The 19,740-nt window shown below is 35.4% G+C and overlaps 1 protein-coding gene across 1 annotated transcript in view; it reads left to right on the forward strand.

Annotated features, from left to right (window-relative positions):
• The window catches only part of LOC150098057 (uncharacterized), a 345,306-nt gene that overhangs the window by 247,267 nt on the left and 78,299 nt on the right, over positions 1 to 19,740 (forward strand). Inside the window, exons 18-19 of the mRNA XM_090406364.1 lie at positions 2,916 to 3,218; positions 6,698 to 6,796. Coding sequence (XP_090262490.1) covers positions 2,916 to 3,218; positions 6,698 to 6,796 — 402 coding nt within the window. The remainder of the gene's footprint in view (positions 1 to 2,915; positions 3,219 to 6,697; positions 6,797 to 19,740) is intronic.

Here is a 19,740-nt window from a genome sequence, read left to right on the forward strand (position 1 = left end):
TTATGCTTTTCATATTTAAAATTATATTGATAAATTAAAGTATTCAAAGTTATCCTACAATTAATTGTATTGGACCAATTAAGATGAGTGCTAATGCGCTATGCACTTTTAAAACTTTCATACATCAATAAAAATGCAATCATAAGGCTATATTGACATGAATTTTGTAGCATGCATTGCATAAGCCACACGACAGCACACCCAACCTAAATGGGCATGCGACACCACTGATATATATATATATATATATATATATATATATATATATTAGTACTTGAGGTTGAAATAGTCATCGAAAGCCTGAAATGTGTAAAGGCTAATTCAGAGGACCTGGTGAAAAAAAGGTCAAATTTCCGATGATTGGAGTGTAGCTCTCATAATACCCATCTATAATAAAGAGAATAAACCTAAATGTGAGAATTACAGAAGCAGAAGAATTTCTCTACTAAGTGTTTCAGGTAAGATTTATACAAGTATTCTCGAAAAGAGGCTGAGAAATTTGAAGAGCAAGCTGGGTTCAGAACAAACAGGGACTGTCAAAATCAGATTTTCTCTTTATAACAGGTAGTTGAGTCAACACAGGAATATAACAAGGATCTATACTTAAGTTTTGTAGATCTGGAAAAGGCATACAACAAGGTTTCCTGAAAAAAGTTTTTCGGAATGCTACAATTATATGGGGTAATTGGAATATTATACAGAGCAGTACCTAGTCAGAATTGAAGAAAATACAGGAAGATGGTTTGATGTATAATCAGGTGTAAGACGAGGATTCACATTGTCTTACTCTTATTCATCATCTACATGGATTGCATTATGAAAGAAAGTGATATTAAACCTGTTGTTAGAATCAGATATCAAACTTAGCACTTTGCTTTATGCAGATGATGTACTCCTGAACACATCCAGTGCAAGTCTCCAAGATTCTCTAACAGTTAGTTAGGCACAAATTTTAGCAAAGATGGTAAATTACATATGGAAATAGACAACAGAATAAGCAAATCTGGTATGGTGGAGATACAATTGAATAAATTTATATGGAATAAGAGACAGTAGCCAAAGCCCTAATCTAGCATTGTATTAGGCATCGTTCATACCACTTTAAGTTATGGATCTGAGAGTTGGGTTAATAAAAGAAACATATAATCATATTAAAAACGAAGATGTTTGGAAAGAACTTGAGATTGTTAGCATTCAAGAACATGTGAGCAGGTCTAATAGGGAAATTGTCGACATAAGATTAGTAATAATGTAAACTTAATCATATAGTACTATCATAGTAGTGTGTACCTGATACATACCCTAGGATATATCAGGAAATTGGTGATGATCACCATTGACCTCCATGGAGTTACCCATTATGGGAAGTCCCTCTGTCACACATGCACAGCTCATCATACTGTGCCATAATACACTCACATTCTCTGCAGTCCCACAATCTCAGGCAACATATTACAATCATTCATCACTCTCCATGCATAAAACCTGCTTCTCACTCCTTCGTTTACATGTGATTATGCCTGATGATTTATACATCTTAATTAATACGAGGGTGGTCTGAAAAGTTCTCTGCCTCGAGCATAGATGGCAACACTATCGGCACGATTTCTTTTTTTTTAAGTTTTTACATCTGTCATAAGCATCCATGCAAAATTGCCAGTCATTCTATCGAGTAGTTTGTTTTATACAGCTGTCTGAAGCAAAAGTGTTGTCTGTATCCCTTGAAATGGATAAAATCGAGTATCATGAGGTTATAAAATTCTTTGTAAAAGAAGGTTTAACGGAAAGAAATTCATTCAAAGTTCATAAAAGTTTATGGGCACTCTTCTCCTTCTTTTTTGACAATTAAGAAATGGGCTGCCGAGTTTAAATGTGGCCTTGAAGATGATCCATGTGAAGGACGTCCAAAAAGTATAACAACACCAGAAATCATTGATCAATATTTTGCATGAAAAAGCTTTTTTGCAAAATGGGTGCCATGCTTGCTCACAGCAGATCAAAAATGCACCCACATGAAAATCTCTGAACAGTGCTTGGAGCATTTTAACAAGAATAAAACTGATTTTGTGCATCAATTTATTACTATGGATGAGACTGGATTCACCAGTACACACCAGAATCCAAACAACAATCAAAAGTGGACAGAAGCCAGTTGTTCAGCACCAAAAAAGACAAAGTCGGTTCCATCTGCAGGAAAGGTCATGGCATCAGGGTTTTGGGATGCTAACGGCACTTTGTTTATTAATTATCATGAAGAGGGTAAAACAATAACCAGGTAATATTCTGGTATTTTAACCAGACTAGATGAAAAAATTCATGAGAAAAGACCCATTTTACAGAAGGAAAAAAAATCATCTTTCATCAGGACAATGCACCTGCCCACAAAAGTTTTTGGCAATGGGAAAATTAAGGGATCACCAGATTTGTCTCCCTCTAACTTCTATCTTTTCCCAAAACTAAAACTCTTCCTTGCAGTTTTTCATCGAATCAAGAGGTATTTGTAGCTGTAGAGAGGTATTTTGCAGATCTTGCTGAGAACCACTACAGGGATGGGATAATGGTGCTGGAACATTGCTGGAATAAATGTAGTCTTAATGGAGATTATGTTGAAAAATAAAAATAATTTTGAAATAAATTCGTTTTTTCATTGTTAGGCCGAGAACTTTTCAGACCACTCTCATGTGTGTACATGTGAACAATTCTTGTTACCATATGTAACCCAGAAGATGATATTGATTTGAGCATCATAAAAATGTTCGTTTTTCTAAATGCTTGTAGTAGATAATTTGTTGTATGAACAGGTACTTAATCCCTTGCCTCAAAAAATAAAGTAATAATTCGTTAATATTATCAAATGTTTCAGTACATAAGTTATGAACAAAAGTATTAATGCATTTTCTGTTTACTGTTTTTAGAGCAAGGAGGATATCTAGAAAATGAAGGCTATATTGCTATGCATGCAGATGATGAACGAGTGGTTTATCTTATTGCTGTGAATAATACACAACAAGCAATGGTTAAAATCATGAATGGGTCTTGTCCAAAACCATGTACTATTAAGTTCTATGAAGATTATTCTGTATCAGCTCCTCTTCTAGAAACTTTAGAAGGAAATATTTCTAATCGGTTCGTCTTATCATCAGGATCAAAAATAATGATTGTAGCAACAAACATTTTGAATTCATATTTATATGGTCACTTTAAAGGAGTAAAGAAAGGTAATTATTCGTTTATGATTTGTGCCTTGTCATGTGACTTGTTTTTAAACATTAAAAAATTTGTATGGTTGTGAAACTGTACTGTACCAAATTTGTTAGTATTTAATGTGCTAAATCATGAAGTACATCAGGTTTTTTCATTCATGCTTGATACTTAATGTAAAGTTCAAAATCATGTATAAGTTTTAACTATTTATGATGAAAAAAAAGACAGCTGAAGTGAAGCCATGGCAACATATTTCTGCAACCAGCTGAAACTCTTCCTCATTACTACCATCAAGTGATTATTTTTTTCAAGGAAAAGTAGATGATCAGTGGAATGGCCATGGCATCATTCACATTCCCTGAATTTTATCCCATTAGGAAGAACAACTCTCAGTTTTATCTACGAATATTCATTGTGAGTACTATTGTTTGCTCTAGAGATGTTGATGTTAAATGACTTCTTCCCTCATGTAACATAACACTTGTATGGCAGGCATGAATAAAATGTAAAAATCCTTCACATAATCTTACCCCTTTCATTCCCCCCAAAATTAGAAATCCGATGGTGGTAGCACAGTCTTATGAATTATGGTAATTGCATAGGTCCAGGAAAAAATTAGCCATTTCATAGTAATAGGGAAGGTCACAATCTGACAGCAAAAATATCTTGCCACACTCTTCTTTGAGTCAGAGCAGTATTTGTATCTCTAAAATTTTCATTAATGTTAATATATTAATATTTTTCAACAACAACAAAAAAAAAAGCTATATGAGTTGTTTATTAAGATAGTATGCAAAAGTTTAATCATCTTTGTTGTTGCTGTTATTATTATTATTACTTGACTTATCGAGGGAGGGCATCTATTCTACAAATCTGTCTCCACTGTACTACCATCATCATCTACACCAACGTCATCTACCACCGACCACCACCACTAGTATTTTCACAGACAATCACAAACATCCATGCCCATGTCAGGATTCGAACCTGCAGACTTCTGGCTGGAGAGTGGATATGCTAACCACTCAGCCAACCATTATACTCAATTACTGCTGTGTTGGATTGCACCAGGCAGCCCTTTAACTGGCTCGTATTTCATGCAAGAGGATTTTTGCTCCCAGATCTGTTTTTCTATCATGACCCATACATTTTTGAGTTTCAGATCCATGCCAAGGCAGGGAAGATGGTGAAAGTCACTGTCATGCTCACTGAACCACTACTGAACAATTCTTCTGTGATGGACAGTGGCATTGCCATCCAATGAACAATTATCACCTGCTGGAAAAAAAACCAACATGGCAGGAATTGAAGACTTGCTGCAAGAGATTTTTTGAAAAAAAAGTAGAGCCTTTTGCCATCAGATTAGCTGAGAGAAGCAGCAGTGATTGTCAGTGTACACCCATTGTAGAAAGCATAATGCACAATATGTGGACATCTGAAATAATGGGCAGAAGATCCATATCTCTGAGGTCTCTATCTGAATGGATTTGATGTTAGATTATTGGAAAAACTGCTATTTCATCAAACAGTGGTTAAACTGTTTCATCAAACAGTTTAACCACACAAGTGAGTTAGTAGGGAATGTAAGAGTTATCAAAAGTAGTTAGGATGACCTTGAAAATGTTGATTTGTTGCAAATGAAGTGAGACTGAGAAAGGAAGGGTAATCACCATAGGCTGGGGTAAGGTGTAGGAATTACTTAAGCAGTTTAAGTTGATTTTATATATATAATTATAAAATATAATTATATATAATTATATATATATAAAATATATATATATATACACACATACATACACACACCCATAGCCTATTTATAGCAAATTAATGCTGGGCGAGAGGATAAGAAAAAAAGGAGGAATCTGTTCACATTTCGTTTGAACAGCTGCAGGTTGTATTGGGGGGGGGAGACTGTTCCAAAAAACAGAAGTAGATGGAATGAAAGAGAAACCAGTGAAGTTGGTTCGGTGACTTTCAAGATGAACTGTAGAGAGATGTTGGTTAGCAGTGGTTCTTGTTCTAATAATTTTGGAGGGAAGTGGAGAAATAATAATGGCTAATTCAGCAGAGCATTATCCATGAAAGTATGTAAAAGCACAAGGCAGAAACTGAACATCTTTGAGAGAGAGGGTGGTGGATTGAAGTGCATATATGAGAGAGGGATCATTAGTTAACTAATTGCCCTCTTCTGGATAGAATTAAGCAAGCTTAGTGAGGATGTTGGAGCAACACTCCAAATATGGGAACAATATTCCTTGGTTGACTGGATTTGGGATTTATATATAAAGTTAGCAGGTGTGAAGTAGTGTCTCGTGTGAAAAAGTAAGTTTTTTGGTGGCTGCAGAAGCTGTAGTCAAAATGTGTTTGTACTAGGAAAGGTCAGAGGTATAGGTCAGTCCAAAAAAAGGGAAATCTGAGCATGTTTGGATGTCTGAGTTTTATTGGATATAAAAGGGGGGGGTGATGTGAGCCCTTTTTCGACTTTCATCTCAGAACTGTTATATACAGTGAACACACACACACACATATATATACACACCTGCATTGCTATACACTAGTCCTACTTGGACTAGTTGTGCTGGAAAACATGCAAAATAAGTTTGTGACTTGGAGTAGAACAACTATGACATATATCAGAGAATGATATATAGGAATACTAAGTAAGTAAGGGAGAATGACAAGTGTGATACCAGAGAGGTCTGTGCTTGGACTTCTGCTGTTTAATTTATATTTTTTGACAACATTGGAGATAGTCTTGAAAGGAAATATCCAGTTAAACACTGATGATGCAAAGTTGGGTCAGGTGTTAAGCTGACTTCAGCAGACTGATTCTATAGACATTAATGGTGGTTAATTTAATGTTTCTGAGTGCTATGATGTGTATTTTGGGCTGAAGACAGTTTCTAAACCAGTTCTTTCATTACTTTTCTTTCACTTTGTTTTTTCAAACTCACTTGCTAGAACAAACTATCAAAAAGTCTCAAGTAAAGAGTTCTGTGTTATTTAAAAGAAAATTCACTATCCTTTTGTCCTTACAGGAATATTTATTTATTGACTGATTTTCTATAGTGAATCAGTTGTGGACAGTTTAGAAATATGCATTAGGTTAGGTGAACTACATTTTTGTTTCTTGCTTTTTTTTTTATTAGCTTAGTTATCCTTAAAGATTTTCAAATGATGTTTGACATGTTAATCATCATGTTCTGCTTCCTGTGAAATAACATTTCTAGCTCTTGGAATATAAGCCAATTTGCAATACAACTGTTGTTGAAAATTATTTCCCCTTCCACCAAGCCAACTTCCAGAGTACTTCCTTTTATAAGTTGGGATTATCTGTGTATTAAAAATATTTTGTAAGTAAACATATGTTATTAAATTAATCTATAAATCTTTGGATAGAATGTATAGATATTCTTTCAGTCTGTATTCTGTATATCTAGAGATATATCTGCTTGTATGTATGTATTCTAAACTGTAATAACTGTACTCTTAGGATGTCACCATGTGAGCAGTTCTCTTGATGATACTTACTCTTTATCTGGCTTTTGTGATACTGTGTGTTCTTGGACAATCTCTCCTAGAAATTCAAAAGGTGAGCTGTATTACTTTTTTATTGTTTGTTTGTTTTTTATTACTATTATTAATAAATGCAGTTGTCTATTCTCTTTTATTAAAAAAAAAAAATTAGAAAAACATACAAAAAATAATTGTTGTAATAATCTCATTTAGAACTAAACTAACCTTAACTAAACTGTGCTGAATTTACTATTACTTGCTTACTGTTATTCCCTGCAATTTTCTTTTTTAATGCATTTTTTAGAATTAATTGCAAATTCTGTCTTCATCAGTCAGAATGAATTACAGTAAATGCTTTGCTGTAGCAAAGTACTCCTCCATAGCACAGTTGAAAGAATGATAGGAGATTGCATTTTTTTTTTAAATTAAATGTGAGTTAGCCAATCTCCTAGCAAGTAGTGTGTTTTTTCCCTTGGAAACCTAATTTTTTTAATCCCATGTACAGAAAAAATTAGTCAGAGAAAACATGCAATTTACTGACAAAACTATTAGTGGGCAGATGAAAATAGGGTGTAAACTGGACAATTGGCCAGTGGAAAAAGGTACTCTGGAGCACTGAATCAAGGTTCACCTGTTTCCAGTCTGATGGCAGGGTATGGGTGTGGAGGCAGCCTGGTGAATGCTTGTTACCACAGTGTGTTGTACCCACAGTAATTTCTAATTTTTTCAGAATTTCTAATTTACAGTCAATAATTTTTGAATGTACTATATAAATGAATTATTACTTGCCACTTATTTTATTCAAAAATTTCTCTACTGTATCCACTCCAGTATTATGCAAACCCATTTTCCAAGTTAATATATTCTAATTAGTTACTTATAACATGTGCTTTGTGTTGTTTGGATGAACGGATGCTAACATCAGCAAGTTGCAGAGGCATATTTGTATTTATAATGTCTACCCTCTGAACAGTACAATCAACTCATGTAAATGATGTTGGATTTTTGTAGCTATTCAGATTTAAGTGAATTAATTTTAAATTTATTTATTTATTTATTCGTATGGCATGAATATCAAAACATGCAGTACAATACACTTTAATAACATATAAAATTAAAAGTCAAAAGTCATTTTAAAATCCAATAAAATTAAAAGGTTACATCCATATTGGTCAGATAGTTCATAGCTTCAGGTGTAGCACTTAAAAAGTCCAGTTTGTCTCCTGAATATGCTCTGAGATAACACTGAGTCACAATATGGTTCACAGTTTGTCTCTGAGCTCCACAATCACAATGTGGGGATGGTTGTTTACCCCATTTAAAAAGCATGTCTGCACATACACCATGACCAGTTCGTATTCTATTACGCTGAGTCCAGGATTTTCGTGGGAAGTGTGAGCAAGCATCAAAACTTTATTGTAATTCATTGAGAGAAAATTTTGTGATGTCATCTGTATGGCTCTCCCACTGTTCTTGCCACTTTTGCTTCAAGTCAAAGTTAGAATGTAGTAGTAGTTGGGCTAATTGTAGTGGTGGATGTCTTGATCTCAATCTTCGTACACTTAAGTCTGGGAGATCTAAATGTATTGGTAGGGCTGTGTTCTCCAAGATTTTCTTATACTCCTGTAAGAGAGCCTTAATCCTGCGCAGATTCGGTGGAACAGTGTTACTAAGAGCTGGAAGCCAGTGTGTGGGCTTTGATTTAATTGTGTCAGAAATCAGTCTCATTGTATTATTTAGTTGGCTATCAACAAGTTTAACATGTGTGCTATTTAGCCACACTGGTGAGCAATATTCGGCAACAGTGAAAACTAGACCAAGAGCAGGAATCCGCAGATTATCAGCTGTTGCTCCCCGTGTCGTGCCTATTAGTTTTTGAATTATGTTGTTACAGGTTCTTAACTTAGCAGAAATGTTTATGTAAGAGAGCATGCGGTCCAGGGTAACGCCCAGGTACTTTGGAAACTTATTGTGTCGTAGTAAACATCCTTCAAAGAAGATATGTAAAGTGACATCTGCCACGTGATTATTAAGGTGAAAGCTTGATACTTCTGTTTTGTCTGGATTGAGCTTGAGCCTCCATTTTTTATGATATTCACCTATAGTTTTCAGATCTTTTGTAAGTATGTCTTCAACCTGACTCATGTTTTTGTGTCGAATGGCAATTACAGTGTCATCAGCATATCAGAACTTGCTTGAGATGGTAGCAGGCAAGTCATATGTGTATAGGTTATAAAGTAAGGGTGCCAATACTGACCCTTGTGGAAGACCATTATTAAGTTTTCATTGTCGGGACATTTTATTTCCTAATATAACTTGAAAGAAACGTTCAATGAGCATGGAGGAAATTAAGTGTGCAGTCCGTTTACATGGGACAATGCTAAGAAATTTGTATATAAGACCTTCATGCCATACTGTATCATAGGCTGCTGTTAGGTCCAAGAAGACAGCTGATGTTTTTTCTTGCTTCTGAAATCCAGCTTCTATGTCACAGCAACCACATTTTTTTCTAAAACCAGCTTGCTCAATCGGAACATGCTGCATAATTGGTGTGGACAATCTGTTGTACAGAAGGCGCTCTAACATTTTATAGGTGCAACTCAATAAAGCAATAGGTCTAACTTTTTGCCTCCTGGGGTGGTTTTCCAGGTTTAAGAATAGCAACTATTTTTGACTTCTTAAACTGGCTAGGTAGTCGGCCAGTCAATAATATATCAGAAAAGAATTCACAGAGCCATTTTATAGTATTTGGCCCCGCTATTAATCAGAAATTCAGGATGGACACCGTCGAAGCCTGGGGCCTTGCCTGCTTTGATATCTTTTATGATGGCTTTTACTTCATCTATAGTGAAGATTGAGGCATATTGTGAGAAAGCAGGGACATTTATTTTTAAAGCTCTAAGTTCTTTCTTAACTTTCTTGGTATGTTCATGGTCCCTAGGTGCCCTTGATATATTAACGATTTGATTAGCTATTTTCTCAGGGGAGATGATTGTGCTTTTTCTTTTAGGTAGATTAGTTGTGGATAGTTGTTGAAGATTCCAAGCTTTTCTACTTGATCGTTTGAAGTCAAGGTTTTCAACCGTATCAATCCATTTTGTTTTTTGAGATGAGTTCAGGCTATGTAGTAATTCATCTGCTATTTCAGGATCTTCACTTTTCAGGAACTCTCTGTAGAGATGTTCGCTCTCTTCGTTCCATCCGGGGACATAATCTTTTCTGTAACCTCTAGGGATATATTTTTTCGCAGTTGATATGATTGCTCCTACAAATCTCTTGTACTCTGCAACTCTAGCAGGTATCCACCGAACACATTTATCCAATTCATTCACAAAATTTCTCCAATTTGCTTTTTTAAAATTCCAACGCGGTCGTGGAAAGGATCTTGCTATAGGTAGTATCATACCAATTTCCAGTAACACCGGTTGATGTTGACTGTGTGGGAAGTTAGAAAGTACATATCGTTTTGCTGGTAATGTTTGCCCTTCTGTGTTTATTGAAACAAAACATAAGTCTGGATTAGGCTATGTTTGCCATGCTGATGATCTGAAGGTGTTTCTATCTTTGGCATCAAATACAATGTGTATATTATTTATTTCTGCCCATTGAACAGGGTAGTCCCGCAGTCATTGTTATCACGGTACTTCCATTCTTCATGATGGCTATTAAAATCACCAATCCATACTGTTGGATGTTGATAAGTAGGTATCACATCTATAGACCATGAAGTTAAAGGAGGTTTATAGACATTGACTATTGTTATGTTGTGAATTTTCACACTCACAAGAGGGTATCGTTATCACATCTTGTTTTCAGGATAGAAGCATTTTGTATATATCATCCTTGATATATGTTGCAGTGCCATAATTCTGGTGGTATGTAGCACCAATCAGAGTATAACCAGTTATTTTTCCTCTTCTATTAAGGTCGTCTGCGTTTTCAGCATGTGTTTCTTGATTTCACATCAATTTTTCTAAAATTAGAAAAATCAGTATTGTTTGACTGCATGCCTTAGCCAGGAGAACTAAGTGTTAGACTGGCTGCCAAATCGCTCTAGCTCAATTAGCGTTACCCAGAGTGCACCACGAGGAGGCGAGCTAGATTACCCCCCCCCCCCCATTTTAAAGATTTATAGCTAGGCAAAAAAAAAAAAAAGCAACATTAATATGAGAAATATTATATTAGCAGTTTCATTGAACCCTCAAAATGTCACTGTTGAAATTAAAGCAGAAAAGAACTGCAAATTTGTTTTTTAATTGAGTGGTTGGACAAACATGACATAATTTGTTTATAGACTGCATGTGTGTGCAGTATTTAAATAGCTGAAGGAATAAGCATTTAGGTTACTTTTATAATTAGCATTAGCATGCAACATACAAGATCTTTTAATAAAGATGGTGTCACCAATTTTAGGCATATTAAATTAAGAATTTGTTGCTTGTGACTTTTGTATTAATTTGAACTCAAGCTACTGCAAACATTGAGTCTGAGACTGGAAACTTGTGTGCCAAATGTTTTTCATGCACACATGAGCTGACAAAAATTAGAGGGAATATTGATTACACATAACCATCCTCTCATTTGGTAAATTGAGATCATTGTAAAAAATCAGATCTCTCTCTCTGTTTGGGTTGACTTACATCTCGAGCCTTTTCTGATATAAACATAATTACATCCACGTCTCCTCTTCCTCTAAAAAAAACCGTCCTTTTTCTGCTCAAGACATTACTTTTCACATGTACAACTCTAGCACCATATAAAACTCAAACTCTGACCTACCTGAGAATATTATTCTCACATTTGGAGTGCACCAAAAATCTCCCTGAAAAAATGCTGTGCTATCCAGAGGAAGGTATCCTTCCTTCACAGATTGACTTCAGCACAGATGTTTCCACTTTATACCTCTTTTTAGATATTTTCATAGACCCTGTTCTGTGTACTGGCTACCAGTAAACAGAATGTGTCCATCTTCAAACTTACTGTGAATCAACATTCATTCATTCATTCTGTCTCTCTGCTTAAGAACAATATTTTGCTAATATTTTCCTTAGACTCCTTTAGTTTTTCAGAAAAAAAAAAAAAAAACATATGAGCAGGTTCACTCTTCCTTTCCCTCTAATTTTTGCTGGCCCATGTGCATATGAACAACATTTTGTGAGCAAGTTTCCAGTCTCAGACTCAATGTGTTAGTGAAAGTCACAATCCACAAACTCTTAATTTGATATACTTAAAATTGGTGACATCATTATTGTTAAAATGTCCTCTATTGCCTACGGGAATAGAGGACAAGGGGACACCGTAGGTGCCCAATCCCCATGTTCTGGACTGGTACCTGTTCTCCTTCAATTCTGATGACTCGGATTTTAAAGACTTGAAAGGGGTTCCCCCCCCCCCACACACACACACAGCACCCCCATTCCCCTGAGTTCTGGACTTGTAGGCCGGTTCTCCTTGAATTCTGATGAGTAGAATTGTGAAAACTCGAAAGGGGGGGGGGGTTTGCTCTCTTGGCACCTTCTTCTGTTGAACAGGGAATATATGACCTGCCTCCAGCAACAATCAGTAGCATTCATTTAGATGTGGCCAACATTCTAATCCATTCTAGGCCTCCCCAAAATAATATCCCACGTAAGGAAATCATTGCTCTAAAAGAGCTACACAATAATAACCACATTGTCATAACCAAAGTAGACAAAGGGAATGCAACTATGGTGATGAATTCAACAGAATATGAAAGCAAAATGCACAAGATCAGTTGAAGGCACATCTGAAAAGATATCTGGAGTGCTTAATAAACATCAACTATGTTCTGTATTTAAACCGTATGTCAAATTGGCAACTCTCATCCATTCACCCAAGGATAGAATCTCTTCTTTATCCACATTGACCATATGTCCTTGATTTAAGAGGACAGTTCTTTAATTCACTGCTCTGTCCTTTAAATTTTTTATTTTTTCTAAAAATGGCCATTTTGTCTCTTATTTTGCAAACTGAATTAGTAAATTGAATATTGGCACACAGCCCATAGAAACATGAAACTGTCTTTTTGACATTGGAAGTTTATTTTTCACTTGGTTAGACTATAATAAATTCAGTTTAATCCTTTATCCAAGTGTAAGCAAACAAAGTTTGCACCTGAAAATATCTTCAGGACTGAAGTAAGGTAGTGCAACTCTGAGCAAAGGTGGACCAAGCTCTCATCACTCCTTGTCTCAGTATCTCCCATAATGCAAAGCACATCTCTTTGCGGACATGTATACTGCTATGCATTAAGGGAAGGGCCACTATCAAGACCGGTTTCGACCTTTATTGAGTTCTCGTCAGATGAGTCAGACCCAAATGTGGAGATACGAAGGTAGAAGCAATAGGAGAGGTCATATTTACCTATAGGAGTTGCCAACAGGTGTGCCACCTTATTATTGAATTACTCTGGATTTAGAGAAAGATGTTGGAAGTTTATTTTTCACTTGGTTAGACTATAATAAATTCATTTTAATCCTTTATAAACTTCCAACATCTTTCTCTAAATCCTGAGTAATTCAATAATAAGGTGGTACACCTGTTGGCAATGTTTTGTAATGTTTTCAGTCCATATTCTGTTGCCTCAGTTAAAACTGATTTATATAAAGCAAATTATATTACTATTTATTCGTACTGTTCTAATCATGGAAATATTAAATTGTGCCCAATTCTTGTCATGTATTTTTTGCCTTTTACTTTGACACCTATTCAAGGTGTCAAAGTAAAAGTTTTAGATTTAAAGAATACCTGGAAAAAATTCTGATATTTAATAGCTTGCATCAAGCATTTACTAAACAGATATCAAATACCTGATAAATTACTTGCTTTGTGTGCTGACGACACCAACTGTAACTTTTGTGGTTCCTAGAGAAAAGGAAAACATTGTTTTCTTTAAAATGCAAAATTTATGTGACAATAAACTGATTGGTGTTATTGTGCTGCCAACATCTCCAATAACTGCATAAGCACTGGTGCCGATTGTCTTCCTGTAGATATTGAAGTGATATTAGTAAAAATTTATTCACATTTTTACATCTACACAATCAGAGTGGAAAAATTGAAAGAATTTTTTGATGATGTAGATTTTCAATATAAAAAACTAGTAGTTTTTTATATTGAAAATCTACAGGATAAAGCAAAATGTGATGCCTAACTCTTCTACCAGCTTTAGAGAGAATATTAAAAATCGTTAATTAAGTCACTAAAATTGTACATTTTGGAACTGGAAAAATGTCCCACAATTCTAAAATACTTTTTTAATGGTGTGTTAGCTGAGGCATAGTTATTTTTTATTCATAGCCAAGCTTCAACATTTCAACAATATATTTTGAAAATTGAATCACAAGAAATCTTCATGTGTGATGCTTCCATGCATTTAAAAGAATTGAAGCTAAAGTTAATTGAACAAAACAATCAAGGGTTTTTACCTATAAATACTAAAAAAAAAATTAATAATTTTAGAATTAGAAAAATCCCAAAACATTGATGCCAACATATTTATAGATGCAGTTCGTAAATTTACCATTCCTGCATTGATTTAAATAACTGGGACAGCTCTTTAGTGGAAATGGAAGTACTTGAATGAGTCCTACTATGAGAAATTTGTCCTACTACTGTGGGCAAAGATGGAGGAAAGCGTTTTGTTCATTTCCAGTCACTGGAACTTAAATATAAATGATGGTAAACTATTTGAAGTTTAATGTATTAAAAGTTATGTCACCAGTGAAAAGATCGAAGAATGGCGACAAAATGACAAGTCCTGCCAACATAGATAGGTTGAAATTTTTAAATATTTTACAGATAAACACATCTTTTAAAAACATTTTAAAAATTGTTGAATTTTGCTTATGTCTCCCTGGATCTAATGCCCCCACTTGAACGAGTATTTTCATTAGTGAACAATATGTGGACCAGTGAAAAAAACCGATTAAAAGTCAGAGAGAGATTGTTTTTGGAATCAACAGAAGCCTTGAAACATACTCCAAACCTCAACAAGTATGGCTGCATAAATTTGCCAAGATTTGGGCGACTGTCGTCATCTTAAGAGCTAATTAATACCTTTTTTTTTTTTTTTTTTTTTTTTTTTTTTTTTTTTTTTTTTCCAACATAGATAGCACTTAATCAGAACCTCATTACTGAACGAGACTTTAGACTTTGTGTTGTATGTTACAGATGTTCAAACTAGTCCCATTGTTATACTGGATTGTTGTCTTGCATACTGTGACAAACTGTTTTTGTGCTCTGAAGATGCTGGATAGAATACCAGCAAAATATCAGCAATAAGTTAATAAATAGTTATTTTCTTATAAGTCTGTGTTCTCACCTATATCATTAAAATTACTCAACCTTAAGTTCTGTTTGTTATTCAATCATGAGTAATGAAGAATACTGAATTTGGTTTTGCCAGGCATTAACATCTCTAGATTGAACCCACTAGCTATGAACAACACATAACAGACTACTGAAGTGAGGATACAAAAAAAAGCCTGGAGTAACTTATAGCTGCACACAAATGCCAGAAGTATTTGGAACAATTTCCAAATACTTCTGGCAGAGTTTGTTGCCTTGCTGAATATATCAGTCTTCAGACTGTAAGCGTTAATGAGACTTGGCTTTCAGAAGCAGATATACTAACTGGTATGTGAGTGTAAAGGTACATTATTTTTAGGAAGGATAGGAGAAGAGGGAGCATGCCACTAATATCAGATGATTTGAGTCCATTTAGGATAGAAAGCTATGGCTGCATTACTAGTAACAATTTTCCATGTATCATTGAGTTTGAATCTGTTTGGCGTGAAATGGAGGTTAACAAGATCAAATACATAGTGATGGGTTATTGCAGAGATCTGGTGGATTAATTGATGGTAATAGCAAAATGCAATGTCAAATGATGCCACTAAACAAATCCTGGGTGACTTTAATTATATGAACTTTGACCGAGTAACAGTGAAATTTCATGAGAAGAATGAAGCAGGATTTATTGAGCTGTTGAGACAAATTCCTCAAGAATATGTCAGAAGGAAATTGAGGTCAGTATTAGAGGGTAGGAGGGTGACAGTGATATGTTATACTGACCTGAGATGTGACTATGGATGTTACATTCAGAAACGATTACATGCTGAACTGCAAAGTAGGAAATTATGAACAACTGAGGAAAATACTAGGTTCAGTCCCATGGTATCAGTTGCCAGACAGAAAGGGTATTGGCAGTTTAATTGAAAGCATTAAAAAAATGTAAATGTTACGATATTAGAATGCATCCCTAGAGTCTGATGAATGTATAAGATAGGAGCAAAACGAATGTGCAGTCTTATTAAGAAAGCAGTGCTCAAGAAAATAAGTCATTTTCTAATATAGAACATCTGTTGATGTGCACAGGAGAATTATGCATTCTGAAATAAAACATCTGCCATTTAGTGATATCAGATTATCTTACATTATTTTTTTTAGCAGTGACCGATTTTTGATTAAATAAATAAATAAAAAGGAAAGAATAACTTTTGGTTATATTATTTATCATGTATGTAAAATTTTCTAAATGTATAGCAAAAAAAAAATGCATGATTTTTTGTAATTAGAAATATTTACATAAGAAATCTTTGTATTACTTACGGCCCATCACAAACTGTTTGATTGTGATATTCATTTGTAAAATGGACTCGCCCCTAATTTAGTTTTTTATTTCTGTAACATAACCTTGAGAGAAGAAAATATTGAACTTTCTGATGACATTTTCATGCTGTTGAAGAACTTCGGTCTTGTTTACAACATGAGATTTTCATCTCACTACCATGTTGCTTACCACATTAGACAGTAGTGTGCTTGAGTGAAGATTGTATTTCCAAAGATGAAATTGAATTAGTGAGTTTGAGAAAATAATAGAACAGCTGTTGTGTTGATTAGAACAGAGACTATGTTCTTAAAAGTTGGAGGTTTAGGGGGTGGAATAGGCTTTGAATACTAAAGAAAGAGCCAAAAGGCTTCATTTTGCAATGTAAAATTACATAGGCAAAGTTGATATTAAATCCAACATTATTTCAAAGCCAAATGTTTGTTGAAACTATGAAAGGTCTGTAAGTTGACCTGAGAGCTTATGAGAATAGTCCTCCACATCCTTGAGTTGCCTTAGCTTGGACTACTTTAAAGACATGAGCATTGCCCAAGCATCCATATATTCGCCTTTTATTAGTCCATGTGATAAAGGTTTCACTGTCCTGACAGCTGTTTCGAACTGATTGGTTCAGCTTGGAAATAATGTTGGATGTAATATTCACTTTGCCTATGTAATTTTACATTGCCGAAATGAACCCTTTTGGCTCTTTCTTTAGTAATTATTTTTACACACCAGCTGAGACTTCACTTATGAAAAATAAATTTTTCTGACATTTCGATTTCCTTAGTACTGAACAAGAGTTTTTGCTCTCTTAAGGTTTCTTCCAAGTCTGGCTCCCACTGAGGGAGGGGGGGGGGGGTTGGCATTTTCCAGTAGGGGCTGTGTCGGTAGGTGCTTTTCCCTGGAATATGAGTGGTTCTTCTCAGTGGTAGGGTGAGCCTGTCACTGACTGGAACTATGCTGAGTTGGATGATCCTTTGGTCACTCATTTAGAGTGGTCTGGGGGATAACCTAATTTTTAGAAAGCCCTTTACTTAAACAGTGCCTAGTCTCTCAAGAGAACGAACCAGTTCGAAACAGCTGTCAGGCCTATGAAACTTTTATCGAATGGACTAATACAAGGCAAATATATGGACGCTTGGGCAGCCCTCATGTCTTTTAAGTAGTCCAAGCTATGGCAACTCAGTGATGCCGAGGACTGTATATTCTCTAAGCTCTCAAACTCACCGAACTTTCATAGTTTCTACAACATTTGGCTTTGAAGTAATGTGGGATTTAATATCCACTTTACCTATTTGAGTTTAAAGGAATTCTTAAGCCAGAAAGGTGGAAAAGAGAATTATGAGGGAAACAAACAGTTATCCCAAAATTAAGAGGTGGATTTCTTTTATATGAAGCTAAGTTGTGGCATAGATAAAAATGACGTATAGTTTCTCCCGAAGCAACAGACAGTTCCTTTTCATATGTTATGCAGCAAAAATGTTCTACTTGAGTGCTAAACCCGAAAGAGGTTAATTCTTTTTATCTTTAAAGATAAGGAAGAAGTTTCCAAAAAAAATACATAACTTTAAAATTATCTTTATATTTCAAGGAAATAGGAAAGGAACTGATATTGTGCAGAAGATATGAAAGAAGAAATACATTCTTTCTTAAGAAAAGTTGTACACAAATTATTTTATTGTATTAGAAGAAAAACAGGTATGATCTAAGCAATTATATTTTAATGGCCATTATTGAGAGAAGTGACGGCATTCAACACCAAACATGATGATAAACTTCTTGATTGGAAGGCAGTTTCAAGTAGAGTTATATAGGCACTCTTCAAAATGGGAAAATGAATAATGAAACTTATTTGTGCTTCTGGTCCCACAGAAGTTTCTTCTAAGGAAGAAGAATGTTTTGAGTCATTAGAACTGGCAGCTGACATAAAGAAAATGGAGAAAGTGGTCTTTATTATTATTATTATTATTAAACAAGACCTCATGGAGTCAAAGACTCATCTAGGAGGTCCTTTTATCTCACACACACATCTCATCATACCGCGTCTTAAACACATTCAAACTCCTTGCAGACACCACACTCTCAGGCAAGGCATTCCAATCACTCACAACTCTGCACGAAAAAAACCTGCCTCTCACTCCCCTACTCACACCCTCTTTATACAGTTTCCAGGGATGACCTCTGGTTCTCCCCTGATCTCCCACTATTCTCTGTAGAACTTCTCCACCATTGATCCTATAACAACCCCTTACCAACTTGTAGGTCTCTATCATATCTCCCCTCTTCCTTCTCTCCACTAGACTCTGCAAATTACATCTTTTCAATCTTTCCTCATACTCAACATTCCAGAGGTCAGAAACTACCTTAGTCAGTCGCCTTTGGACCCTTTCCAACATCTTTTCATCCTTCTGAAAACCAGGTGACCAAATCTGGGCACAATAGTCCATGTGTGGCCTAATCAAAGCCCTATACAATGGAACAAGAATCCCCCTACTTCTACACGTCAGTGTCCCCCGCATCATTCCCAGAAGTCTTTGTGTTGTCTTCACAATTTTGGCGATGTGCCCTCTAAATTTTAGATCCTTATCCACTATCACCCCCAGATCTCTTATTTCCTCTACTTCCAACAATATATTCTCACCAAGCATAAATTCTGCATCCCATCTTTGTTTTCCAAATTTTAAAACCTTACATTTTGCAACATTGAACTCACATCCCCATTTGCTTGCCCAATCACTCAATTTATTCAAGTCTTCTTGCAAGGCCACAACATCTTCACTGCTCTTTATGGTTCGTCCCAACTTTGCATCATCTGCAAACAACTGAATATCTCCATCCAAATCTTCGCCAATATCATTAATATACAAGTTAAATAGTAATGGCCCTAAAACAGATCCCTGAGGCACTCCACTAGTGACTTTCCTTTTCCTGGATATTGCACCCCCATACACAACTTGTTGATACCTATCAGATAGCCAGTCTCCAATCCAATGCGCTAATCTAATATCCAACCCCATCTGCTCTAGTTTGACTGTCAACTTATCATGAGGTACTCTATCAAAAGCTTTTGCGAAATCCAAGTATATTACTGTGTATCCTTCTCCTCTGTCCAAGGAAGCAGTCACTTTATTGTAATAAGTAAGTAGATTACTAAAACACGACCTCCCTTTAGCAAATCCATGCTGTCCATCAAAGATTATACCATTGTTGTCAACCCAACTCTGGATCCTAGTTCTCACAAGCTTCTCCAACAACTTAACCACAACACCTGACACACAGATAGGCCTATAGTTTGATGCTTGAGTTCGATCACCTCCTTTATGAAGTGGCACAATCTTGCCCTCCTTCCACTCTTTAGGGACTTGACCGAGTGCAAGACTCGTATT

This window comes from Typopeltis vanoorti, chromosome 16 (genome assembly GCF_054136105.1).
Source record: "Typopeltis vanoorti isolate ZY-2024b chromosome 16, IOZ_Tvanoo_1.0, whole genome shotgun sequence".
Lineage (NCBI taxonomy): Eukaryota > Metazoa > Arthropoda > Arachnida > Uropygi > Thelyphonidae > Typopeltis > Typopeltis vanoorti.